General features: G+C 46.9%; 3 protein-coding genes and 1 long non-coding RNA gene across 4 annotated transcripts; all 4 read right to left on the reverse strand.

The window, feature by feature from the left end:
* Window positions 1–398: 398 nt before the first annotated feature.
* kansl2 (KAT8 regulatory NSL complex subunit 2) lies at window positions 399–13277 on the reverse strand. Its single transcript, XM_089005250.1, has 10 exons — window positions 13169–13277; window positions 5921–6181; window positions 4924–5096; window positions 4706–4823; window positions 4408–4571; window positions 4178–4341; window positions 3996–4092; window positions 2449–2702; window positions 2183–2383; window positions 399–2106 (listed from the first exon to the last, which is right to left on the reverse strand). Exons 2-10 carry the CDS (start codon window positions 6172–6174, stop codon window positions 2062–2064), a joined length of 1470 nt encoding a protein of 489 aa, XP_088861376.1. The 5' UTR covers window positions 6175–6181; window positions 13169–13277; the 3' UTR covers window positions 399–2061.
* A 129-nt stretch (window positions 13278–13406) lies between these two features.
* On the reverse strand, window positions 13407–16561 carry LOC148903571 (cyclin-T1-like). The gene is made up of 2 exons (XM_089015948.1): window positions 16526–16561; window positions 13407–16467 (listed from the first exon to the last, which is right to left on the reverse strand). Exons 1-2 carry the CDS (start codon window positions 16559–16561, stop codon window positions 15235–15237), a joined length of 1269 nt encoding a protein of 422 aa, XP_088872074.1. The 3' UTR covers window positions 13407–15234.
* Window positions 16562–17326: 765 nt separating this feature from the next.
* On the reverse strand, window positions 17327–23507 carry LOC148903572 (cyclin-T1-like). Its single transcript, XM_089005238.1, has 4 exons — window positions 23396–23507; window positions 23124–23287; window positions 22765–22835; window positions 17327–18915 (listed from the first exon to the last, which is right to left on the reverse strand). The coding sequence occupies exons 1-4, from the start codon at window positions 23407–23409 to the stop codon at window positions 17683–17685; spliced, it is 1482 nt and encodes a 493-aa protein (XP_088861364.1). The 5' UTR covers window positions 23410–23507; the 3' UTR covers window positions 17327–17682.
* A 2012-nt stretch (window positions 23508–25519) lies between these two features.
* Window positions 25520–26790, reverse strand: LOC148903573 (uncharacterized). The gene is made up of 4 exons (XR_016116111.1): window positions 26312–26790; window positions 26155–26200; window positions 25883–26046; window positions 25520–25594 (listed from the first exon to the last, which is right to left on the reverse strand). It is a non-coding gene; the product is annotated as an uncharacterized LOC148903573 (long non-coding RNA).
* Between the last annotated feature and the right edge of the window lie 373 nt (window positions 26791–27163).

A 27163-nucleotide genomic window follows, 5' to 3' on the forward strand; every position in this document is an offset into this window, starting at 1 on the left:
GACACGCACGGCCTCACCAGCCTTCCCTGACTCCCACGACACTGGTCTCAATGATATGTCATGACAATGTCTGGATGTGCGTCTTCCGACACGTTTTCCCCATTGCGTCAACTCCAGCCTGTATAACCTTCTGATACAAAGAGTAAACTAAGTTCATTCATTTGAGCCATCTGTTAACCTTGATACACTGCTTATTGGAGACTTTCTGGAGACAGTGATAAAAGCTAGGTATTGTTTTGGAAGAATGCTGCCTCGGTGTCACACCATACAGTCGTCTTGATCCCACCCTTCTGATGAAATATGTTGTGTATCCATGATGTGGACAAACTCGTGATCATGCTGCCATTGTCTGTAAATCATGCGTGTCCGGAATATTCTGCAAATGAACCCTTCAATGGTACAGTTCATCGACTCCAGCCTTTATTTGTATAACCAAAAATCCTCTTCATACAATATTAACGAACACACAGAGGAATGAAGACCACTCTCCTCCAACAATCTTTTACAGCATTCACGTAAAGTTCCTCAACTTCATAATGATCATCTACTCCATCTATCTTGCCTTTCATTTCTTGGTTCCTGCAGCAACAAGTATCGTGATTTGCTTTGTCGCAGTTATGACATTATTTTCCCATATGTTGGACACTGCTTCAGGGGATGTTGCATACCACGAGTACAAGATTTTTGTTTGAATATCTATCCTATTTTTGTTGGGTTGTCTCACTGCTGCTTTCACATCAGCAGTAGTTTTTTTGTTGAATCTGTGTGCATTATTTTCCACTGCATCCACATTGCAGCTAGCATTGTTTATCAGCTCTTTAGCCAGTGATTTCAGTCTCTGCAACTCTACACAATGCTAAGGCTTTTTCCAGATCCGATTCTGAGTAGGCTTTCTCTCAGGGGTGAAGGTGAGAAGCTCCTGTATGCCGCCGACCTCATTTCTCGTTTTCCTCGCCACATCTCTGGGTTGAGGAAAAGTGATGTAATTTTATGGGACACATCCCTCACCCCACGTGTTCTTTTGCAGCCAAGCCTTGCAGACTTTTCTGTGCCCCCCTTTTAATTTTCTCACTTTTGTTTGGGACATTAACACCTAAGAACACCAATTATATTTAGGCGTCTCCACTCTGATTAAAAAAAAAAACGGGTCTAGAATGAAAAACTTTAATTTGATTCAAATGAATTTAAAGCGACTGCCAAATCTTTCCAGTTATTTGGAAACAATTGACAATGGTCAGAATGTTGACTGAATGTTGGCTTCACGAGACCTCTGACCGATGTGAGCCAAACAGATTGTGCAAACATCCGCTTTTGCTTCAGGGAAACAAGGAGCCAAGCTTTTGCAATTGTCTGACGACAGGTTACGGACCAAAGCAGTAAGCGTATTGTCAATCATTGGAAAAATTATACAATTCCATCACCCGTGGCAATCTCGACAGCGGCATCTGTCAATCGACTGGTCATCTCACAGCCTCAGAAGCATCCGATTGCAAACCACTCACCCTTTCTGAATTGGCACCAATCTGTCGGCAAGCCCTTGGCTAGCTTGCCTTTGTGTGACGTTGCCACCGCCGAATGTCGCCCGCAGTTTCATCGTTGGAAAATGCTCACAAAGTCACGGGGAAGAATCAATTTGCAAAAACTTTCGTCCCGTCGATGATGACGCCCCACACAAAGCCACACGAGCACGAGGAAAACTCCTCGCAGGAAGATCAGACACAGACGGCATTCCAATCCCGAGAGCCCTCCGTTGAACCTGCTCCTCAGCATGTGCGGGAAACTCACCATGTTTCTCCTCCACAACCCAAACGCCCCGTCGACAAGGAAATCGGCATGCCAGCTGTACGTTGACTGTCCCGGCGATGACGGCGGCGAACGCTTTGCCGCGGGGGGAGTTTTTGTTCTCCGCGGCGGCAAACGGCGATCGACATTATGGACTCCAGACGGGCTGAGGTCGGGCGATGTTTAATGCGAGCAGACGGGACAATTCAAATAGTGGTTGGCGAAGGTTTGTAAATGTGACACGTCGAGCCGACGCCGGCGCAAAGGGGAAAACGCTTTTCATCTGGGAGCGTCGTCTTTGACCCGCACAGCTGCAGGCTCCCCCTGCGGGAACGACACAGCTGAGTTACAGAAAGCAAAGTGGCTCGGTCCCCGGCTGCGGCGAGCAACCCATACAAACCTGCTTGCCTGAGGCGCCGTCATCATCGTAGACCTCCTGTCCCGGCACTTCCGGTTCCACCTGGTCCGGGTCGTCGCCAGTCAGGAGGTCCATGGGGGCCTCGGCAATGGCCCGAATGGTGTGGTCTTCCAGGGCCAGCGCCGTGTCGAACTGCAACGGGGACGGCGGGCCCTGCATCCCGTCACCTTCCACGTCCAGGTCCTGCGGAAGAGGACCCATTAAAGGTCAGCGACCGGGAAAAGACTCACCCAGTCGCTTCGACGCACATCGCTGAACTCCAGAGGCAGGCTCTCAGTGGGCCGGAGCTCGGCAGCGCTCAGGTACAGATCTCTGGCGGCAGGGGTGGGATGCTCCTGCTGGGGGGGCTCCCGCTCGGGCCGGTACATGGGAGGCGGCAGGGGGAGGTGAAGCGGGCAGCGGGGGTCATCTGACTGGCCCATGTGCACCGGACGCTCGCATGCGACGTCTTTGGTGCCCGGACAGCTTTTGAACAGAACCTGGTTGCCGTCCTGGGAGATGTCTGAGGGTGACGCTGTCAAGGAAAAATGGTGGGGTGGCCACTCAAGAATTCAGGTACTTTTTTTTTTTTTTTTTTGGGGGGGGGGGGGGGGGGGGGGGGGGGGGTCCTAGACACCCTGATCAGGAAGGCTGAAAAAGAGGAAGGACACATTTGTGAACACAGTCACAAGTCAAGCAGCCATTTCTTGAGCAACGTTGTCACGTTGCTCAAGAAATTGCATTTGTTTGTGTCTCAATAAGCGGGCCCACACTTGGCCCCTCCCGATCATGCCATCGCTCACAAAATCTCAAGAGTTCCGTCTGCACAATTCGTGAGCAGAGCTGCGTACAGCGGGGTGGTTTTATTTTGGACATTGGGTGGTGTTCTCCGGGGTGTTTGTTGCATCCCCAAGCATCCTTCCGGGCAGGAGCAGCTTAAAGGACAACCGACGCCTCCAGACAAGTTGTGTCCATAATTTGTAAAATCAGTTCAAATGACTTCTGCTGAGCGTATTTTACAAAGATTCCGCGGCATATAGCTATATTTTACGTTTTAAGACTTGCGCTGAATATTCAGGAAGTCTTGTTTTCGAGTTGATGATGATGCCTGACATGACGTCACGTCTGGAACGCCCCTGACTGAGAAAGTCAGGAAATTAATAACTCGATGGTGAATCTCTGTGTGTTGCACCAAGACTACTATTTGATTCTAGTTGACACAAATTCCCAGCAGACAAATCAGCCCCTTTCCAACGGAGCTTGGGCGCCATCTTGTTCATTTTCTGGGCACTACATTGGAGTACAGACACATCAAAATGAGACGGAAGGACTTCTTTAATCGATTGCAAACATTCATACTTTCCTCTTCAGAACTATTTGAATCATATTCAGAACTGGATGAGTAACAAGAAAGCATCTTCTCCGAATCTGAAGCCAGTTTTGATTATAGTGCAAGGCAAAGACGCCCTAGCGTGACATCATGAACAAGGGGGCGGGACCTTCTGAAACTTGCAATTTCCGGGGTCATTTTGAAGTAGTTTTGGGACACTTAAACTCATTTTTATTGGTGTTTTGCATTTGACTAAAAATATTAGCCTGCGTGTTTTGGGTATTTTAGATGCTATAAAACGTTTTTTTCTGATGTCAGTTAGGAAACAAAACAATGCTGTCAGTTGTCCTTTAAATCTTGTCTGGGGTCGACCTGAATGTTTGCCGTTTGGTGAGATGGCAAGCCGAGTGACAACAAGGACTTTATGCGGGCAGGCAAGACAGGAAGCTGTGAATAATGGCTGCTCGTCTTTTGTCATCAGGATACGGGCGAGGCAGTGGCGGGTTAGGGGGAGGCAGGTATTGGGGCATCGATTGCCATCCGCTGATGAAATGCAAGTTTCCTGCGCTGCTCGCCAGTGGGCCTAGAAAAGGAGGAAGAGCCAGGCGCTTGTCTGGCTTTCGACTTTGACAAATGGATGCGCGAGAGGGGGAGGCTTCGGCGAACACCTGTGGAACCCCCTCGGTCACCGTCTGTCTGCGCTCTCTCAGCTGGCGGTGCAACAGAGCCTCAGCGCCGTAGCGTCGGCGGTAGCGCCGGAGAGCTTTCAGCTTTTTCAGGTTCTTCCTCTCCTTGGCCGACAGGCCTTCGGGTCCGGTCAGCAAACTGCTCCCTGTGGCGGAAAAGCAAACGCCCGGTGGGGACACCAGTGGGGAGTCGGGGGGGGCGCCATATTTACCTATGGTTTCATGCTCCATTTTGCGATTGTGCAGATATCGGCGTTTCTTCTCCTTGAGCAGATGCTGGAGGCGTTTGAATTGGTCAATGTAGAGGGACTGCAGTCGGATGAGTTTCTCTCGCGTGAAGAGCGCCACCTCCTCGGCCGTGTACACGCCGGCGTGTCTGCGGGCAACATCGTTCCCCCCCCAAGCTACTTTCTAAAAGCCTTGGAGCCAGCCGTGGCGCAGTCAACAAAGCAACGAGAGTTGACGGTCGCTGCGTATTAAAGTCAAGCGTCGAGAGGTCACTCGACTTACTTAAGCGGATCCTCATGGTCGCTGTCGACGCTGTCGCCCTCACTTTCGGGGTCTCCTCTCCACGTCTGATCAAGGACCAGCGGGCCCTGGTCTTCCTCACTCATTGGACTGTCCTCATCTGGATGCAACGTTGGACACGCATGACAAGTCGGTCCCCAATACACCCTGACCCCCCAACATTCCAATTGCAGTCGTGCGCCTTTACGACGAGCATTTACCGACGAGGCGAGCGGCTTCGGAGCGACCGACATCGAGGCCGTGCGTCTCTGCATGGCCATATCCGGTCAGCTGGGACAAGAGCGCCTCTGGCGACGGGCCGGACGACGCCTTCTTCATCTGAGCGCGGAGAGCGGCGGCGTTCCGGCGGGCGTGCTCGGCACAGAGCGTCACCCTACCAAACAAAGAGAGACAGAAAGCCAAGACAAAATAAGTCGTGGCACACGCAAACGTTGAATCTTTGCATTGATTGGAACAGGCGCAGATTTCAGACCGCAGGTGGTACAAGCGGGACTAAATTGGAGCAAGAGCACTCTTTCTTTTAAGTCCAATGGATGATTTTGTATGGCGCTTCTCATGCAAAGCAGGCAACCCGATCCAAACTCTTGCAAGAAACACATCCCATATGAATGACACTTGTCAATGAAAGATGGAGTTGAAATCTTGAGTAGAAGAGATCTGGACAGTTCGCCCAGTCTGGCATCAACTGTCAAAAACAGAAATTGTCGGCAATGGGGGTTTTGACGAGGAAAAAATGTTTTCAGCCGCTCTCATGGTTAATGTTCATCCTTTTGATAAACTGGATGATTGATGGAGAAAACGAGACTCCTGGGTGAGATTTATGTCACGAGGCAGAGTTGGCCCACCAAACTGTTCTGTAAAGTGCTTTGTTACAGCCGTTCCGTAAATAAAGATGGTTCCTACGTTCCGTAAATAAAGATGAATTAGATTTCATGGTATAGATATATCCACTCCATAACATTGTATTGCATAGTATGTCAAAAACAGGCCAATATAATTTGTGACTTTGTCTTGACTTGGATTAAACAGTAACCCAAATAGAACTGGATAGTGCCTCTTTGCAATTTTTTGATGATGATACTAGTGCAGCGTGTTCTACCGGAAACAAATTCCTAGTGTGTTCTACATACTTGGCAATAAAAATGATTCTGATTCTGATAAAAGGGCACCCGGAGGAGCCTTTCCTGCACCGCTTACCCATCTTTCCTCTCGACTTTGGGCGCTGCGTTGGGGCAGCGTTTGCCATTCTTAGCGGAGACATAATTGCACTGCTTATAGGGGGCGCTTTTGTCCTCCAGAACGTGTTTGATGCAGAAATCCAAGCCATCCAGCCGGGGCTGCGAGCACGGACGCTGGGCGAAGGCGCAGGTTTGAGCCTCCTGCGGACGAGCCGGCTGCGGCATCTGTCGGTTTCGACTGCTCGGTAAGACGTGAATCCGGATCCTGTTCATGATGACCCTGCAAAAAGGTTCAATTCAAAATTTTAAGGTGACGTTTTGACAGACACGGGTGACATAGTACGGCGGATATGATACGATGCCAACTCAGGACAAGGCGTGAAAGACTCGTTCATTCGTAAAATTCAACAGGAGCCGCCATGGAAACTAAAGTTGCTGTATTTTGCTCAGTGGGTTCTTCACGAAGGCCCAGCCAAGCACGCCGCATTTCAGACCCGCCTCTTCAACTTGATGGAGCCTCATATACTTTTATAAAGAGTCGCGTACATACATACACACACACACACACACACACACACACATATACATACATACATACATACATACATAAGCGGCTGGATAGCTCAGTTGATAAGGCATCAGTTTGGCATATGGGAGACGAGGGTTTGTATCCCACTTGTGGCAGAGAAAATGAGCACAAAAACATCATCCAGTGTGGGTCCTTAGGCAAGACCCTTCGCGCTAATGCCTACCTCATAAAAATGATGAGAGACAATAAATGGAATGACATGCCGGCTCAGACGTCGCCCGGCCAAACAAGGTCTGCGTCAGGTGCTGGGGAACCAGAGCACCCTGATGAAAAATGGGCTACTGGAACAAAGCGGAGATGGACGAGATGCGATAACATGGCTCTGTTGGAATGCTACTACTCAAGCAACCCTAGTGAGAGGGGTTATATGCGGAGAATGGGGACTGAATGGTTACTTCGAAACCCACAGTCACGGTTGACCACGAAACAACTAGTAGCTCAGTGTTCCAATATCCACAAACGGCAATTGCTATCACAACTTGAGATTGATGAGGTACAAACAACACAACACAAATTCCAAGGTGAAGGGCCCCAGGCTGCCACATCAGAGGAAGAGGTTCAATCAGAGATTGGGAGGCAAGCCCCAATGAATGATGAGATTGGGAAGCCAGCCCCAATGAATGAAATACTGAGCGAGGCAGCAACTGACCTGAGAGATAAGATCATGGCAAGAATGAAAACTGGGCAACTAAGAAACCGATTACAACGGCTATGTGAAGTACCACCTGAAAGTCTCATGGAAACTGTGAATGCAGCACTGAGAACGATCCCGACCGGAACGATCACGGAAACCAATGAGCTGATATACACCTCAGCATCAGTGATCCTCGAGATGCTCGGCTACAAGAGATTCATTACCCACCATGGAAAAGACGGTTGGAGGCCAAGATCAAGGCGGTTCGGAAAGATGTGAGTCAATTGACGGAGATCCAGAGAGGTGTGAATAAAAGGCCAATACCCAAGAGGTACATGCAGATAACCATACCTGAAGCACTCGAAACTGCCAAACAAAGGCTCCAGGCCTTGTCCAGTCGCCTAAAGAGGTACACGAAAGAGAATGAGGCCAGAAGAATAAACAGGCTGTTCGCAACACAACCTGCGAAAGTGTACGCTCAGTGGCAGGGTTCTAACAGCAGAGCAGACCCTCCAAGGCTGGAAACTGAAAGATACTGGAAAGGGAGAGGCATATGGGAGAAGGAGGTCGCACATAACAGCAGTGCACAATGGCTGGTGACTCTGAAAGAGGAGCACAGCAACCTCCCTGAACAGAACCCAGTTACCATCACAGCGGCAGATATACAAGGAAGAGTCTCAGGAATGAAAAACTGGACGGCACCAGGCCCGGATATGGTCCACACCTACTGGCTAAAGAAACTCACAGCTCTCCACGAGCGCCTAGCAGCACAAATGAACCAGTTGCTGATGGATGGGACTCACCCAGGATGGCTAACCGAAGGGCGAACAATCCTGATCATGAAGGATTCCTCAAAGAGTGCTGTTCCTTCCAACTATCGGCCAATAACCTGTCTCTCCACAACATGGAAGCTCATGTCAGGCATCATTGCGGCAAAGATAAGTGGACACGTGGATCAATACATGAGCAAAGCACAGAAAGGCATTAGTAGAGATACTAGAGGTGCCAAACATCAGCTGCTGGTTGACAGAACAGTCGCTCACGACTGCAGGTCCCGACATACCAACCTGTGCACAGCCTAAATCAGGGGTGGGCAAACTTTTTGACTTGCGGGCCGCATTGGGTTCTAAAATTTGACAGAGGGGCCGGGCCAGGACCATTTGGAGGGAGTGTTTGGGCCGGAAATACTAAACCTAAAGCATTAAAGGACAACCGACGCCTCCGGACAAGTTATGTCCATAATTTATAAAATCACTTCAAATGACTTTGACTGAGTGTATTTTACAAAGATTCCACAGCATATAGCTATACATTTTAAGACTTGCGCTGAATATTCATGAAGTCTTGTTTTCGAGTTGATGACGATCCCCATGTGACGTCATGTTTGGACCGCCCCTGACCGAGAAAGCGACATACAATGCATTTTGGGTACTTTGTTTGGTCTGAAAACTTCGTGTTGATCCGTGTTGATGGCGAAATTAGAAGGAAAACACATAAATAACGCCATGGTGAATCGTTGTGTGTTGCACCAAGACAACTATTTGATATTCGCTGACACAAATTCCCATCTGACAAATCAGCCCATTTCCAACGGAGCTTGGGCGCAATCTTCTGCATTTTCTGGGTGCTACATTGCTGTCATTGACGGCTCGAATTGATATGGGAGTACTCCTTGAATCAATTGCAAACATTTATGCTTTCTTCTTCAGAACTATTTGAATCCTATTCATAACTGGATGAGTAACAAGAAAACATCTTCTCCGAATCTGAAGCCATTGTTTTGATTCTCGAGCAAGGCAAGACGTCTTGGCGTGACGTCACGAACAGGGGGGTGGGACCTTCTGAAACTGGCCATTTCCGGATGCATTTTGAAGTCATTTTTATTGGTGTTTTTCATTTAACTAAAAATATCAGCCTGCCTGATTTAGGTATTTTAGATGCTATAAAACGTTTTTCTAATGTCAGTGGGAAACACAAAAAAAAAAAAGGTGCCGGTTGTCCTTTAAATGTAGTGTGTACAAATCTCATAGCACAGTAAGAACACTACAACCCAATTTATTAACTGTCTTTCAAATGTGAAAAATATCCCTGATCAGTTAATACATTTGTCTCAAGGAATATGGTGTTTAAATACTATTTCGCAGATACTTGGAGGAGGAAATGGAAATAGATTAAAATAACATATGCACTGTGATTTATCAAGATTGCGTCTGTTTTTAATAAGTTTTCATTGAAGGGGCAAAGTTAAAGAAATCAACATTTATTGAAAAATGGAATCACTTTCAACATTCAAAACATATTACACAACGAAATATTCAAGCTCAATAATACCTACTTGTGTTAAATTCCGCCAAATCATAGATGGTTTGTCCTGACCGCGCGCTCAACAAACTCCTCACTGACGCCCTCGCCTTCACGCGCAAACAATACACGTGTACCGTCGCCAAGCACACAAACATAGACTACCTGCAGTTGAAATTTGCATTCTTTGCACGGCAGCCAATCAGAATCCTGCTTCTTTCTTCCGGACTTTCGCAAGCGTTATAAAGTCGTGCAATTGCATGTCATTTTCCAAAATAGATGCACAGAACCTCAGCCCAGAAGAAAGATTCAAAAGAAGCTAACAACATATGTGACGCTACAAAACGTAAATTTACATTAAACCGTGACTGTGAAGTGTACGTGAGACTTATGAAAGGAGCTTAGTGGCTCGTAGAAAGCAATGCAAACGTTGCATTGTGCACCGCAATGACTATTGACTACTGCAGCAAAATCTACAGCCATGCACATTTACCGTAAATTAAGCAAGGTAGCATTTGTAGTCGGTGCATTCTTGATTTAAAAAAAAAACTTTATAACTTTATACTTCGTGACAATGTTTTTTTAATGTGATTAGTTGTCTCATTGTGCTTCAAGTTGTGAAAATTGGGCCAGACAACTTTTCAGTTATCTGCCCTGTTCTTGGCTAACTTTTTGTCATGAGTTTAAGATACTGTTTTTACTATAATTTGGGCAAATTCGGCGGGCCGGATTAAAAAGCCTAACGGGCCATATGTGGCCCGCGGGCCGTAGTTTGCCCATGTCTGGCCTAGATTGATTACAAGAAAGCATATGACTCGATGCCACACACATGGATCACTGAATGCTTGGAGTTGTATAAGGTCAACAGGACCCTGAGAGCCTTCGTTGCAAACTCGATGAGGATGTGGAAAACCACACTTGAAGACAATGGCAAGCCACTAACGAAAGTGTCCATCAATGTGGCATATACCAAGGTGATGCACTCTCCCCACTGCTGTTCTGCATAGGACTGAACCCCCTCAGCCAGATAATCGCCAAGAAAGGCTATGGATACCGCCTCAGAAATGGAGCTACGATCAGTCACCTCCTCTACATGGATGACATAAAGCTGTATGCTAAGAGCGAAAGGGACATAGACTCCCTGATCCCCACAACCAGGATCTACAGCAGTGACATCGGAATGTCATTCGGGCTGGAGAAATGTAGTCGGATGGTGACTAAGAGGGGCAAGGGAGTCCACACTGAAGGGGTCTCACTCCCTGAAGGAAGAATAGCAGACATTGAAAACAGCTACAAGTACCTCGGTATACCACAGGCCAATGGCAACCTCGAACTAGCAACAAGGAAAGCGGCGACGACCAAATACCTCCAGCGAGTGAGGCAAGTCCTCAGAAGCCAGCTCGATGGCAAGAACAAGACCCGGGCAATAAACAACTATGCCCTGCCAGTGATCAGATACCCTGCAGGAATAATAAGGTGGCCAAAGGAAGAGATTCAGACCACGGATGTTAAGACCCGAAAACGCCTCACCATGCACGGAGGGTTCCATCCCAAGTCCAGCACCCTGAGACTGTACACAAGCCATAAGGAAGGAGGCCGGGGACTAATGAGTGTGAGAGCCACTGTCCAGGATGAAACATCCAAGCTCCATGAATACATCAAAGAGAAGGCTCCAACGGATGATGTACTCAGAGAATGTCTCAGACAATGGGGAACAGAGGATGAGGTGATGGAAGAGGGACAATCATGGGAGGAAAAGCCCCTACACGGGATGTACCACTGAACCATAGCAGAAGTGGCTGATCTCAATAAGTCCTATCAGTGGCTAGAGAGGGCTGGCCTAAAGGACAGACAGAGGCACTCATCCTGGCTGCCCAAGAGCAGGCCCTGAACACCAGAGCCATAGAGGCAGGGATATACCACACCAGACAAGACCCAAGGTGTAGGTTGTGCAAAGAGGCACCTGAGACAATCCAACACATAACTGCAGGGTGTAAGATGCTGGCAGGGAAAGCCTACATGGAGTGCCATAACCAGGTGGCTGGCATAGTCTACCGAAACATCTGTGCGGAGTATGGACCCCAAGGTCAAAATGGGAAACACCTCCCAAGGTGGTGGAGAATGACCGAGCAAAGATCCTGTGGGACTTCCAGATACAGACCGACATGATGGTAATGGCCAACCAACCAGATATCGTGGTCATATATAAAGGGGAAAAGAAAGTCGTTGTCGTGGATGTAGAGGTCCCGAGTGATGGAAACATCAGAAAGAAGGAACATGAGAAAATCGAGAAATACCAAGGGCCCAGAGAGGAGCTGGAGAGAGCCTGGAAGGTAAAGGTGACAGTCGTGCCTGTGGTGGTCGGAGTACTCGGGGCAGTGACCCCCAAACTCGACGAGTGGTTGCAACAGATCCCGGGAACAACATCGAATATCTCGGTCCAGAAAAGCGCAGTGCTGGGAACAGCACGGATACTGCGCAGAACCCTCAAGCTTCCTGGCCTCTGGTAGAGGATCCGAGCTAAAAAATGGGGGACAGACACCACCCATGGTGGGTGAGACGCGGATTTTTTTTATATATATATATATATATATATATATAGGAGTTGTGCACTTAGATTATTAAATTATGAAGGAAGTGACGCAACGGCGCACAGTGTGGCACCATGTCCCGCCCATAGTTTCCAGAACAATCTCGAGGAGATTCAGGGTGAGTCGCAATTTTCTGTTGGTCTCGATTAACGCGCATTTTCATGACAATACCTTATTTTGTTTCCCCTTTCGTACTGTCTAGTGTTATCGATTTAGTTCCCTTAATCATTTCGAGTCCAGATTACTTTTTGTGTCATTATTTACTTCACGTTTTGTCGAGTGGAACTTTGAAGCACATGTGCTTCATAGTGCTTTTCTATTGCGCAGTTAATCACAAGACGACCCATGCGACTTCACCCATCCCTTCTGCCATACTGTGTTGCAGGTAATAATTGTTTCATTTCGTTTTATTGCACAATATTTAGTTTCTTGTGTCGTGTTTCATTTGCCCGTGAATGTTCGTGGCCGGTTGAACCGTGCACCCTTGCAAGCGCACCACGTGTTCTGCCGAGTCTCCGCGTATGATGCGTTCAGGGACATCATGTGAATAACATTGAACTTGTGTTGTATTCTCTTTTTCTGTAAATAACCACTATACGATCACCCGTTGTTAATTCTGTTTTGTTATCTACAATGTTTTGCATTTGAGAACAATCTCGAGGAGATTCAGGTTAACCACAAGACGAAACCCATGCGACTTCACCCATCCCTTCTGCCATACTGTGTTGCAGAAATAAAAGAAATAAAAAGACACATCCGCGCGTCTGGTCTCATTAAGACGGCAGCAACGTGGAGATGAAGACAGTCACTGTTGTGACACCCGTCACATATATATATATATATATATATATGTTAATCCTTGCGTAAACCACTGTTTACATCGCTTTCCTATTTGCCCTTCGACATATTTGTAAATAGTTTCACATTTTTAAGTCATACACTCATACACTTTTTCTTTTTTTACGTCCTTCTCTGATAGCAACGCCATTTTTGCTAATCTGTTATGCTAACGCTGGTTATCTTCCGTTTGCGGCCAACACATGACGCCTTGTTTTGCTTGTGGCGCACAGTAACGTCTCAAGGAGAGCGATAATTGTTCCCGTAACAATAGGACGGGTTTGTCTGTTTAGAGCGAATAACTTAATCACGTACCTCGCTCCGGACAACACGCCGTCACCGAGCTGTTGTAGCACAATGAAGCGCCCGTCACACGTTTACTCCAACGTCTTAAGCCCACCCCGGAAAGCGCTGATTGGTCCAAGTGCCTTCACTTCGAATGTGCTCACTCATCTCAAAGGCTCCCCGTTTTCTTACAAAACCGCTGTTATAATGAAATCACGAAACGTATCTTGAAATATTCCCTTAGAGTAATTATTGACTTTAATATGGAAAAAATACATCTATAGATAGGAAGGAAACGCAAGTGTTCACATACAAGAGGTTACCTGGAAGAACTTCCGCTAAGACGTCATTGACGACCAGTCCTAGGTACACCACAAAACTTTAAAATGCTGGAAAAGCTCTGGTAAATAAGAGGATTTCAATTTCTGTGTTGCATGGCAGTTGCAAGGCTTATAAATGAAAAGTATGATTAAACGTTTTTACACCCCCCCCCAAAAAAAAGGTCCATTCACACTTGCACTGCATAAAAAACAATGCAACATTTCAGTGCATTTACTCTCTACAGCAGTGACGTGCAGTCAGGGGAGGCAGGTGAGGCCGTGCCTCACCTGTAATGAAAAAATACATGAAAGGTATATTTATTTAGTGATTTGTACTTTAACGTTCTTTTCCATTTAACTTCAGTATTTTTGGATTTTTTTTCAAAATCGCTGAATTTTCATATTTACCGGTCAAAGACTTAGTAAAGACGAGCGGTGAGGCAGCAGCCGGCTGAGCCTCACCGCAAGAAAATAGACTTAAAACTGAAGAAAGACAAGGCTTCTACAAAGAAGGTATCAATGCCTTTTTTCAGAAGGAGCGGCGCATGGACTTCATTTATAAGTAAAGGTAACACGATAACATTTTTTTTTCTATACTGCTGTTTATATAAAGAATGATGACATGACATTTTAGACAAAACACGTGAATTGTTGCCAATTAAACAAGCTACTCTGTTCATGTTTGTAAATCAGACTGTGATGATGTCAGTGCCTCACCAGCCATGAACCTCACCGCACTTCACTGCTCTACAGATATGTTTGTTTTGATGTCAAACCATGAAGCAGATGTACAATCTAAAATATAAGAGGTAATTTGTGGCTCAGCTGAGAACCACAGCCAGCCGGTGTCGAAACATCGAATGCATTTGACTATGGGGCAGACCAACAGATGTGAACAATCCTCTTTGTACTCACAGCCAAACAGGATAATTCTCGAAAGAGAAACAGACAGGTTGGAGCTGATCTGGTTAGTTCAACGTACAACTGAAATGGAGCAAGACATCAACTCGAATATGATTTCATTAGACTAGCATTGGATCACTGGAATAAACTGAATTTCCACTGGGGGGAATGGAAGGTGGAGCAGAAAAAGGAAATTCAAGGTTAAAGCATTCAAAATGTTTCCCAACGCCGCATTGTGTCAATGTCAGCACAAAGCGAAAGACAATTCAGAGAATCTTTGACACACGAAACATATTTGCTTTCTGCATTTGCCCAGTAGTATGCTGAACATCTTTTCACAACCATTTAAAACAATGACTGCAATATTCAAAACAAAAAATGATAATTTACATCTTGATATTTTTTTCAACAAAGTGTAAAAATATGTCGTGTTTTATACATTTTACATTCTTTGCACACATTTACCAAATGTAGTCAATAAAAACAGTGGCCATCATTTGGGGTACGGCTGCTTTGGAGACTGACTCAGTCACATCCACACGGTATTTATTGTTGATTATTGTGGTGCCGAGGGGATAAAAAAACGAGTGTCAATAGACGTCTCATTTGAAGCGAGGTGACATGGGGGGGGGGCATGACAGAGGAAAAAGAGTTTGAAAAAAACCACACAATCAAACTACAACCCGTGTGGTGATTGAATCTCAAGTCCTTAATGTCCTCTCAACCTCCGGATGAATCATTGCAGCCCAAGCACACCCTTCCTGGGGAAGCTTTTCAAGTTTTTTTCAGCAAGGTATCAATCAAAGTCTGCCACGCATGAATGACGATTGGGAGGGAGGCCCACAAACACTCGGAAGCAAACGTAGCAGCGAGTCATTTCGGCAAGGGCGGAAGCGGGGGCGGGGGGTCTGAAGGCAGTGGCGGAGGTCTGGCATTGCCCCCACGGGCCCCGCCCGAGTACTTGTAGTCCCCATATTGGGACCTGTAGTCAAAGACGGACGGCTGCGAGGGCTGCACCCCCTGGGCGCTCAGAAGAGAGTTCAACATTTCAAAAGTGTCCTGGTAGTCATCGGCCTGGGTGCCGGCCCCCGCGCCGTGCCCATTGGTATCCGTCCGGTCGCCTTTGGGGTGAGCGTAGGCCCCTGGGGGGTGGGAGGGGTGGCCCAAGGCCGGCAAGATGTCGCAGGAGGACGAGAGGGCTGGCAGGTGGTAGGGATTGCGAGAAGACTTGCCGACTTTGGCGGCGGGGTGCGATCCCGCTGATGGGTCCGGGGGATGCGTCCTTTTGCGCGAGGACGAGCCAGTTCGAGACGAATCGCTGGGGACTTTTTTGCCACTTGCCAGCGCGCTGCTGGCAGCGGACGAGTGCTTGTGCGAAGAGGAGAGGGAGGTGGCGCTGGAGGAAGGGTGGTGGTGGTGATGGTGGTTGTAGTGGTGGTGGTGTTGGTTGTGGTGGTGGTGGTTGGACCGCTCCCCTCTGTGCTTGTCCTTACTCTTGCCATCCTCGGACGAGCTTCCCCGTTGCTTGTCGGGCACACGGATGCGCACCTTGATGTCCTGCTCCAGACCCCGGGCGCCGCCTGGCCCGCCAAGCGGGAACCTCATTTTCAAAGAGCTCCGATCGTGTCTCTCCTTCTCCAGGGGGATTTTCAGAATAATCTGCGACGGGTTGGACGGGTCAGCGGAAGACGAGCCCAAGTGCTGTTGCTGCTTCTCCTTCCTCTGCTGCTGACCAATGAGAACCTGGGCAGCGTTGGCATAGTCCCGCTTGACGCTGGCCTCCATGTTCTCCAACTTCCTCTTCTGCGCGGCCAGCACATCGGCGTTCTTGGCACGGTACTCGCTCAATGACACCTTGGCGGGGGCGTGGGCCTCGTGGCCTGACGGCTGCTCGGTGCCTCCCTGACTTTTGCCGCTCCAGGTGGCCGCGCTGCCTGGCGTGCTCCTCTCCTTGTCTGCCGCTGAGGCAGGGGGCGGCGCCGAGAGGCTCATCAAGCCCGCCACGGTGCTCTCCGACGAGGCCATGGAGATCATGCTCAACATGGCGTCCCTTTGGTCTCCCTCCTCCTGGACCTTCGGCTTGGCCTTTGGCGTCTGACCTCCTGCCTGATAAGAAACCACAGACAACGGGCTACTCAGCGAGCTTGCACAATAAGCTGCAAACCTTTGACGGCACAGGTGTCAAGAACAAGGAGGACATGAAGCTTGCTAAAGTCCCAATAACTAAAATGTCAATTTGTCCCATGTCAACCACAATAACAGTCATTCTTGACTTCAGATTTGAAAAATAGTTATTCATTTGTTGTACACGTCAAATGTCATATTTATTGTTATACTTATTGAAATGTAAATTTCTGCACTGCGAGACTAATAAAGGCAAATCCAATCCAATGGGGATTAAACATTCTAAAGGCCTCCCTAAATTCATAACAGATCGCTCGAGGCAACCGGAACTCCCCCCTGTGGCAAAAAAAAAAAAAAAAAAAACACTGTGACACCCTTGATTGACGGAGACCCACACGGTCACGAAGGGGCCACATATCCAATTCATTTGCTCAATCATCACTGATCATGATACGGAACGGCACCTCCTTTTTTTCCTCGTTCCTTGCTTAAGAGATGGGGCCTCCTATCCATTTAAGCCCCCAAAAATATGTTCGGCTGGCTGTTATCGTACAACTTGGACAAGATGGAATGTAAATTTCTCCACTGTGAGACTAATAAAGGCATATCCAATCCAATCATTACATCGCAAGTAATATGTTTTACAAGCGTACACCATGAAGATGCAAAGTATGAGACTACTTTTGTACAATTCTGATGATCCAGGGGTTGTTGTGACAGGGCCAATTCGGGACCTAGATCAAGGATCCCAGCCAAGGGAAATTAAAATAGAGGAAAATTAAACAGATTAGCCGGGGTTCAAGGGGGCGGTAATTTTATAAATGCAAATTGTATGCTTTGGAGACTGACTCAGTCACATCCACACGGTATTTATTGTTGATTATTGTGGTGCCGAGGGGATAAAAAAACGAGTGTCAATAGACGTCTCATTTGAAGCGAGGTGACATGGGGGGGGGGCATGACAGAGGAAAAAGAGTTTGAAAAAAACCACACAATCAAACTACAACCCGTGTGGTGATTGAATCTCAAGTCCTTAATGTCCTCTCAACCTCCGGATGAATCATTGCAGCCCAAGCACACCCTTCCTGGGGAAGCTTTTCAAGTTTTTTTCAGCAAGGTATCAATCAAAGTCTGCCACGCATGAATGACGATTGGGAGGGAGGCCCACAAACACTCGGAAGCAAACGTAGCAGCGAGTCATTTCGGCAAGGGCGGAAGCGGGGGCGGGGGGTCTGAAGGCAGTGGCGGAGGTCTGGCATTGCCCCCACGGGCCCCGCCCGAGTACTTGTAGTCCCCATATTGGGACCTGTAGTCAAAGACGGACGGCTGCGAGGGCTGCACCCCCTGGGCGCTCAGAAGAGAGTTCAACATTTCAAAAGTGTCCTGGTAGTCATCGGCCTGGGTGCCGGCCCCCGCGCCGTGCCCATTGGTATCCGTCCGGTCGCCTTTGGGGTGAGCGTAGGCCCCTGGGGGGTGGGAGGGGTGGCCCAAGGCCGGCAAGATGTCGCAGGAGGACGAGAGGGCTGGCAGGTGGTAGGGATTGCGAGAAGACTTGCCGACTTTGGCGGCGGGGTGCGATCCCGCTGATGGGTCCGGGGGATGCGTCCTTTTGCGCGAGGACGAGCCAGTTCGAGACGAATCGCTGGGGACTTTTTTGCCACTTGCCAGCGCGCTGCTGGCAGCGGACGAGTGCTTGTGCGAAGAGGAGAGGGAGGTGGCGCTGGAGGAAGGGTGGTGGTGGTGATGGTGGTTGTAGTGGTGGTGGTGTTGGTTGTGGTGGTGGTGGTTGGACCGCTCCCCTCTGTGCTTGTCCTTACTCTTGCCATCCTCGGACGAGCTTCCCCGTTGCTTGTCGGGCACACGGATGCGCACCTTGATGTCCTGCTCCAGACCCCGGGCGCCGCCTGGCCCGCCAAGCGGGAACCTCATTTTCAAAGAGCTCCGATCGTGTCTCTCCTTCTCCAGGGGGATTTTCAGAATAATCTGCGACGGGTTGGACGGGTCAGCGGAAGACGAGCCCAAGTGCTGTTGCTGCTTCTCCTTCCTCTGCTGCTGACCAATGAGAACCTGGGCAGCGTTGGCATAGTCCCGCTTGACGCTGGCCTCCATGTTCTCCAACTTCCTCTTCTGCGCGGCCAGCACATCGGCGTTCTTGGCACGGTACTCGCTCAATGACACCTTGGCGGGGGCGTGGGCCTCGTGGCCTGACGGCTGCTCGGTGCCTCCCTGACTTTTGCCGCTCCAGGTGGCCGCGCTGCCTGGCGTGCTCCTCTCCTTGTCTGCCGCTGAGGCAGAGGGCGGCGCCGAGAGGCTCATCAAGCCCGCCACGGTGCTCTCCGACGAGGCCATGGAGATCATGCTCAACATGGCGTCCCTCTGGTCTCCCTCCTCCTGGACCTTCGGCTTGGCCTTTGGCGTCTGACCTCCTGCCTGATAAGAAACCACAGACAACGGGCTACTCAGCGAGCTTGCACAATAAGCTGCAAACCTTTGACGGCACAGGTGTCAAGAACAAGGAGGACATGAAGCTTGCTAAAGTCCCAATAACTAAAATGTCAATTTGTCCCATGTCAACCACAATAACAGTCATTCTTGACTTCAGATTTGAAAAATAGTTATTCATTTGTTGTACACGTCAAATGTCATATTTATTGTTATATTTATTGAAATGTAAATTTCTGCACTGCGAGACTAATAAAGGCAAATCCAATCCAATGGGGATTAAACATTCTAAAGGCCTCCCTAAATTCATAACAGATCGCTCGAGGCAACCGGAACTCCCCCCTGTGGCAAAAAAAAAAAAAAAAAAAAACACTGTGACACCCTTGATTGACGGAGACCCACACGGTCACGAAGGGGCCACATATCCAATTCATTTGCTCAATCATCACTGATCATGATACGGAACGGCACCTCCTTTTTTTCCTCGTTCCTTGCTTAAGAGATGGGGCCTCCTATCCATTTAAGCCCCCAAAAATATGTTCGGCTGGCTGTTATCGTACAACTTGGACAAGATGGAATGTAAATTTCTCCACTGTGAGACTAATAAAGGCATATCCAATCCAATCATTACATCGCAAGTAATATGTTTTACAAGCGTACACCATGAAGATGCAAAGTATGAGACTACTTTTGTACAATTCTGATGATCCAGGGGTTGTTGTGACAGGGCCAATTCGGGACCTAGATCAAGGATCCCAGCCAAGGGAAATTAAAATAGAGGAAAATTAAACAGATTAGCCGGGGTTCAAGGGGGCGGTAATTTTATAAATGCAAATTGTATCGTAAATATCTGCTACATAATTATAGAAATACCATTTATTATGTTTATAGAGGTTTTTCACCAACTTTGTATAATAATAATAATACATTTTATTTCAAGCGCCTTTCAAAACACCCAAGGACACTTTACAATAAAAACAATAGAACACAGCACATAACAATAAAACCATAAGTAAAATGATAAATAATAAAATAGCAGAGAATTAGACATTGAAAGCAATTTTAAACAAATGGGTTTTGAGATGAGCCTTGAAAATAGGGAGGGAGTCAATATTACGGATGTTGGGTGGGAGTGAATTCCAGAGTTTGGGAGCAGAGCGGCTGAAAGCTCTGCATCCCATCGTGGTGAGACGGGCAGAGGGCACATAGAGGTGAAGGGAGGATGAGGATCTGAGGGACCGAGAGGGAACAGAGATTTGAAGCAGGTCAGAAAGATAGGGAGGAGCAAGGTTATGGATGGCTTTGAAAGTAAACAGAAGTATTTTGAATTCGATACGATGTTTAACCGGTAGCCAGTGGAGTTGCTGGAGTACAGGGGTGATGTGGTGAAAGGAGGGGGTTTTGGTGATGATCCGGGCTGAAGAATTTTGGACGAGTTGGAGTTTATGGAGAAATTTCTGATTGACACCGAAGAGAAGTGCGTTGCAATAATCGATGCGGGAGGTGACAAGACTGTGGAAGAGAAGCGTCGGGTTTGCTGGAGAGGTAGAGTTGGGTGTCATCCGCGAAGCAGTGAAAGTGAATGCCAAACTTACGGAAAATATTGCCAAGAGGAAGTAGGTAGATAATAAAGAGAAGTGGCCCCAGGACAGACCCTTGAGGCACACCAGAGGACACCGGAGAGGACCGTGAGGTGAACGAGTTGATTTGGATGAATTGTGCGCGATCAGAGAGATAAGAGTGAAACCAGCGGAGTGGGGTGTGGGTGATGCCTAGGGTGGAAAGTCTGTCGAGAAGGATAGGGTGGGAAATGGTGTCAAAAGCTGAGGTCAGGTCGAGAAGAATGAGGATGGAGAGTGAACCGGCATCGGCTGCCATAAAAAGATCATTCGTGATTTTTATGAGAGCCGATTCAGTACTGTGGCGGGGGCGGAAACCAGACTGGAATTGTTCGTAGAGGTTATTGTGAGTGAGGTGTGAGTGAAGCTGGGAAACAACTGTCTTTTCAAGAATTTTGGCGATGAATGGTAGGTGGGAAATTGGACGTAGGTTATTGAAATCGTTTGGGTCTGAGCCAGGTTTTTTTTGGTCATCCTCCACCAGGTTTTATTTAAAGGACAACCGACGCCTCCCGACAAGTTGTGTCCATAATTTGTAAAATAATTTCAAATTACTTCTACTGAGCGTATTTTACAAAGATTCCAACGCATATAGCTATATTTTACGTCTTAAGACTTGCGCTGAATATTCAGGAAGTCTTGTTTTCGAGTTGGTGACGATTCCTGATGTGAAGTCACGTCAGGAACGCCCCTGACCGAGAAAGCGACACACACAATGCATTTTGGGTACTTTGTTTGGTCTGAAAACTTCGTGTTGATCCGTGTTGATGGTGAAATTAGAAGGAAAATACATAAATAACGCAATGGTGAATCATTGTGTGTTGCACCAAGACTACTATTTGATACTAGTTGACACAAATTCCCAGCAGACACATCAGCCCATTTCCAACGGAACTTGGGCGCCATCTTGTACATTTTCTGGGACGCTACATTGGAGTCCTGACGGCTCGAATTGATATGGAAGGACTTCTTTAATCGATTGCAAACATTTATGCTTTCTTCTTGTTAGGTTTACTCTTCAGAACTATTCGAATCATATTCATAACTGGATGAGTAACAAGAAAGCATCTTCTCCGAATCTGAAGCCATTGTTTTGATCCTAGAGCAAGGCAAGACGTCCTGGCGTGACGCCACGAACAAGGGGGCGGGACCTTCTGAAACTCGCCATCTCCGAGGTCATTTTGAAGTAGTTTTCGGACACTAACTCATTTTTAATGGTGTTTTGCATTTGACTAAAAATATCAGCATGCGTGTTTTGGGTATTTTAGATGCTATAAAACGTTTTTCTGATGTCAATTAGTCAACAAAAAATGGTGTCGGTTGTCCTTTAAGTTAGTTAGTTTAGTATTATGAATCATAATTTAAATCATGGTATACTACAGGTCAACAGTAATAAACATGCTTTATCATAATTTAATAACTTATGAATTGGAATGACCCACTAGGTAGTTTGTAATTCTGCTTTCTCAATCTTTTTTTCTCTGTATGTTTGCTTCCCTTACAATGCTGTTTGAGTGACAGCCAACCTTTGATCAACTATGGTGGCAAAAGTTGGCCCTTTGCCACCATAGTTGATCACTTTTCCATCGCAAAGACTGCAAAGGGCTTTCCCCGGCCGGATTTTGATGTTTGAATATGAAATCTGAAAGCGGGCATCCGTCGACTTGTTGATCTAACCATGCCCAATTCTAAAGTCTTCAGTTAGACTTTAGTTCACTGAAGAAGCATCTTGGAGAAGCGAAACGTCCGACACCTTCAAAGAAGTACAGATGACGGCTGAATAAACCTTTTCATCAATGTGAAAAGTCGTGTGCTCTCCCGAGCCAGCAATCACACGGAACACGTGCGCGTACGCTTTACATCAAAACAAAATCTATAGATATCTAACCTACACTGTCTATACTATTAACACATTAAACATATAAGTACCAAAAATGTGACGATGTTTAGCGCAAGTTTACTGGCGAAAAGCGCGGTAAGGGAGATGTTATATTTGTATGAGAGAGAGAAGGACAGAGACTATTGATATTACGGAGGTGGAAATATGCAGACCAAGTTATGTTATTTAAATAAAAGAACTTTTATATGAAAATAGAAAATAGCACTTTGTCGGAAAAAAATAGCCGAATTCCACTAAATAGCGGACGCCTGGGATCCCTGCTAGATGGCATCCCGGTCAGCAAGATTGCCCATCACCCCGGAAACGCTATTGACGTACCTTCCAGTTGCGAATCCGTTTCAAACGGCTGGGCGTTTTTTCCAGAATCTGCAGGAACTCGTGTGTGAGCTCTGATTGAAGAAACGGGAAAAACAATGTCAGCTGGGGAGAATTTTATTCAATTCAAACATCAGAATCCAGCGTTCCTTTTTGTCTGTGTTTTGGCAGCAAACAGCCGGTGGTGAGATTCAGACCACTGGTCACTACCATCCGGCCGTTTCAAAGCCCCCCGCCCCGAGATTTTGCCCCGACAATCGGACCAAAGAGTCAATTAGACATGTTGAGAAATTGTCAGTTTCTTGTGTTTCATGCCAATTTCAAATCCCTCCGCCCTACAGAGGAATCTTGGACGCACATACCATCCAGAAGCTTGAGGGTTACGTTGGGGTCAACATACTCCCACCAGTGTTTGCCATCCGTCGATACAGGAATCTCCCAGTTGGACCACTTGCAGGCCAGATGGATGCACACGCAAGCCACAACAGGCGGGCTGTATTGCAGGCAGAAGGTGGTCAAGTGGAGGCTGCGTGGCGGCGTCCGTCCCGGGAGAGCAAGAAGAGCGCAAGTTCAGGACTTGAATGAAATTGGATTGGTAATAATCCGGAGCACACAAGATCGAGCATCTCTCTACCTGTTGGTGGCCATGAAGTAAGAAGTTTGCGCCAGATCCTTACTCGCTGAAACAACAACAGAATCGAGAAGGGCACTTCAAATTGGAGTCACTTCAACGCATGACCCCGCCCCATTCCACACACATAAAAATTAGCCAAGATGGAGAGTGAACCGGCATCGGCTGCCATAAAAAGATCATTCGTGATTTTTATGAGAGCCGATTCAGTACTGTGGCGGGGGCGGAAACCAGACTGGAATTGTTCGTAGAGGTTATTGTGAGTGAGGTGTGAGTGAAGCTGGGAAACAACTGTCTTTTCAAGAATTTTGGCGATGAATGGTAGGTGGGAAATTGGACGTAGGTTATTGAAATCGTTTGGGTCTGAGCCAGGTTTTTTTTGGTCATCCTCCACCAGGTTTTATTTAAAGGACAACCGACGCCTCCCGACAAGTTGTGTCCATAATTTGTAAAATAATTTCAAATTACTTCTACTGAGCGTATTTTACAAAGATTCCAACGCATATAGCTATATTTTACGTCTTAAGACTTGCGCTGAATATTCAGGAAGTCTTGTTTTCGAGTTGGTGACGATTCCTGATGTGAAGTCACGTCAGGAACGCCCCTGACCGAGAAAGCGACACACACAATGCATTTTGGGTACTTTGTTTGGTCTGAAAACTTCGTGTTGATCCGTGTTGATGGTGAAATTAGAAGGAAAATACATAAATAACGCAATGGTGAATCATTGTGTGTTGCACCAAGACTACTATTTGATACTAGTTGACACAAATTCCCAGCAGACACATCAGCCCATTTCCAACGGAACTTGGGCGCCATCTTGTACATTTTCTGGGATGCTACATTGGAGTCCTGACGGCTCGAATTGATATGGAAGGACTTCTTTAATCGATTGCAAACATTTATGCTTTCTTCTTGTTAGGTTTACTCTTCAGAACTATTCGAATCATATTCATAACTGGATGAGTAACAAGAAAGCATCTTCTCCGAATCTGAAGGCATTGTTTTGATCCTAGAGCAAGGCAAGACGTCCTGGCGTGACGCCACGAACAAGGGGGCGGGACCTTCTGAAACTCGCCATCTCCGAGGTCATTTTGAAGTAGTTTTCGGACACTAACTCATTTTTAATGGTGTTTTGCATTTGACTAAAAATATCAGCATGCGTGTTTTGGGTATTTTAGATGCTATAAAACGTTTTTCTGATGTCAATTAGTCAACAAAAAATGGTGTCGGTTGTCCTTTAAGTTAGTTAGTTTAGTATTATGAATCATAATTTAAATCATGGTATACTACAGGTCAACAGTAATAAACATGCTTTATCATAATTTAATAACTTATGAATTGGAATGACCCACTAGGTAGTTTGTAATTCTGCTTTCTCAATCTTTTTTTCTCTGTATGTTTGCTTCCCTTACAATGCTGTTTGAGTGACAGCCAACCTTTGATCAACTATGGTGGCAAAGGTTGGCCCTTTGCCACCATAGTTGATCACTTTTCCATCGCAAAGACTGCAAAGGGCTTTCCCCGGCCGGATTTTGATGTTTGAATATGAAATCTGAAAGCGGGCATCCGTCGACTTGTTGATCTAACCATGCCCAATTCTAAAGTCTTCAGTTAGACTTTAGTTCGCTGAAGAAGCATCTTGGAGAAGCGAAACGTCCGACACCTTCAAAGAAGTACAGATGACGGCTGAATAAACCTTTTCATCAATGTGAAAAGTCGTGTGCTCTCCCGAGCCAGCAATCACACGGAACACGTGCGCGTACGCTTTACATCAAAACAAAATCTATAGATATCTAACCTACACTGTCTATACTATTAACACATTAAACATATAAGTACCAAAAATGTGACGATGTTTAGCGCAAGTTTACTGGCGAAAAGCGCGGTAAGGGAGATGTTATATTTGTATGAGAGAGAGAAGGACAGAGACTATTGATATTACGGAGGTGGAAATATGCAGACCAAGTTATGTTATTTAAATAAAAGAACTTTTATATGAAAATAGAAAATATCACTTTGTCGGAAAAAAATAGCCGAATTCCACTAAATAGCGGACGCCTGGGATCCCTGCTAGATGTCATCCCGGTCAGCAAGATTGCCCATCACCCCGGAAACGCTATTGACGTACCTTCCAGTTGCGAATCCGTTTCAAACGGCTGGGCGTTTTTTCCAGAATCTGCAGGAACTCGTGTGTGAGCTCTGATTGAAGAAACGGGAAAAACAATGTCAGCTGGGGAGAATTTTATTCAATTCAAACATCAGAATCCAGCGTTCCTTTTTGTCTGTGTTTTGGCAGCAAACAGCCGGTAGTGAGATTAAGACCACTGGTCACTACCATCCGGCCGTTTCAAAGCCCCCCGCCCCGAGATTTTGCCCCGACAATCGGACCAAAGAGTCAATTAGACATGTTGAGAAATTGTCAGTTTCTTGTGTTTCATGCCAATTTCAAATCCCTCCGCCCTACAGAGGAATCTTGGACGCACATACCATCCAGAAGCTTGAGGGTTACGTTGGGGTCAACATACTCCCACCAGTGTTTGCCATCCGTCGATACAGGAATCTCCCAGTTGGACCACTTGCAGGCCAGATGGATGCACACGCAAGCCACAACAGGCGGGCTGTATTGCAGGCAGAAGGTGGTCAAGTGGAGGCTGCGTGGCGGCGTCCGTCCCGGGAGAGCAAGAAGAGCGCAAGTTCAGGACTTGAATGAAATTGGATTGGTAATAATCCGGAGCACACAAGATCGAGCATCTCTCTACCTGTTGGTGGCCATGAAGTAAGAAGTTTGCGCCAGATCCTTACTCGCTGAAACAACAACAGAATCGAGAAGGGCACTTCAAATTGGAGTCACTTCAACGCATGACCCCGCCCCATTCCACACACATAAAAATTAGCCAAAGGAGTGTTGACGCTCACCTCGGACCAGCTGGGTGCACTTGACAACGTGCGTGTGTGGATGGTCAATGGTGATTTCAAACGCTGCAAGAGCAGAGGACAAAACAACAACAAAAAAGATGAGTCCGCTGCCAAGTCACAATAAAAGGCGCACTCCTAATGGATGGTACAAAAAAGGAATCGTGCGTTCGCACAGTTTGCTGACATTTTCCAATAACACCCTGTCCTCAATGAAAATAATTAGGGTTTCTCGACAACAACGGTATGTCCGACCGGCTTTTCGGCCAGCAAATCTGATTGACGCCATTTTCCTTTGGACCGAATACACGGATGGGGGAGGTGGCATCTGGTAGGGGGGCTGCAATATTTTGGCTATTTGAGTGGCTTGGTGAAGCACAAACATGACTTTGCGGCGTGGCCAACTGCGAGTGGCATCTCTGTTGGACAAAAGTCAAAACGGGTTACGACGCCCTGATGACAGGGGTGTGTGAAAACAAAAAAACTAAAGGGAGCCAGGCTTTCCTTCCCAAAGGGGGCGGGACCTTCTGAAACTCGCCATCTCCGAGGTCATTTTGAAGTAGTTTTCGGACACTAACTCATTTTTAATGGTGTTTTGCATTTGACTAAAAATATCAGCATGCGTGTTTTGGGTATTTTAGATGCTATAAAACGTTTTTCTGATGTCAATTAGTCAACAAAAAATGGTGTCGGTTGTCCTTTAAGTTAGTTAGTTTAGTATTATGAATCATAATTTAAATCATGGTATACTACAGGTCAACAGTAATAAACATGCTTTATCATAATTTAATAACTTATGAATTGGAATGACCCACTAGGTAGTTTGTAATTCTGCTTTCTCAATCTTTTTTTCTC

Source organism: Hippocampus bargibanti, linkage group LG01, assembly GCF_051943395.1.
Source record: "Hippocampus bargibanti isolate YZ-2025 linkage group LG01, ASM5194339v1, whole genome shotgun sequence".
Classification (NCBI taxonomy): Eukaryota; Metazoa; Chordata; class Actinopteri; order Syngnathiformes; family Syngnathidae; genus Hippocampus; species Hippocampus bargibanti.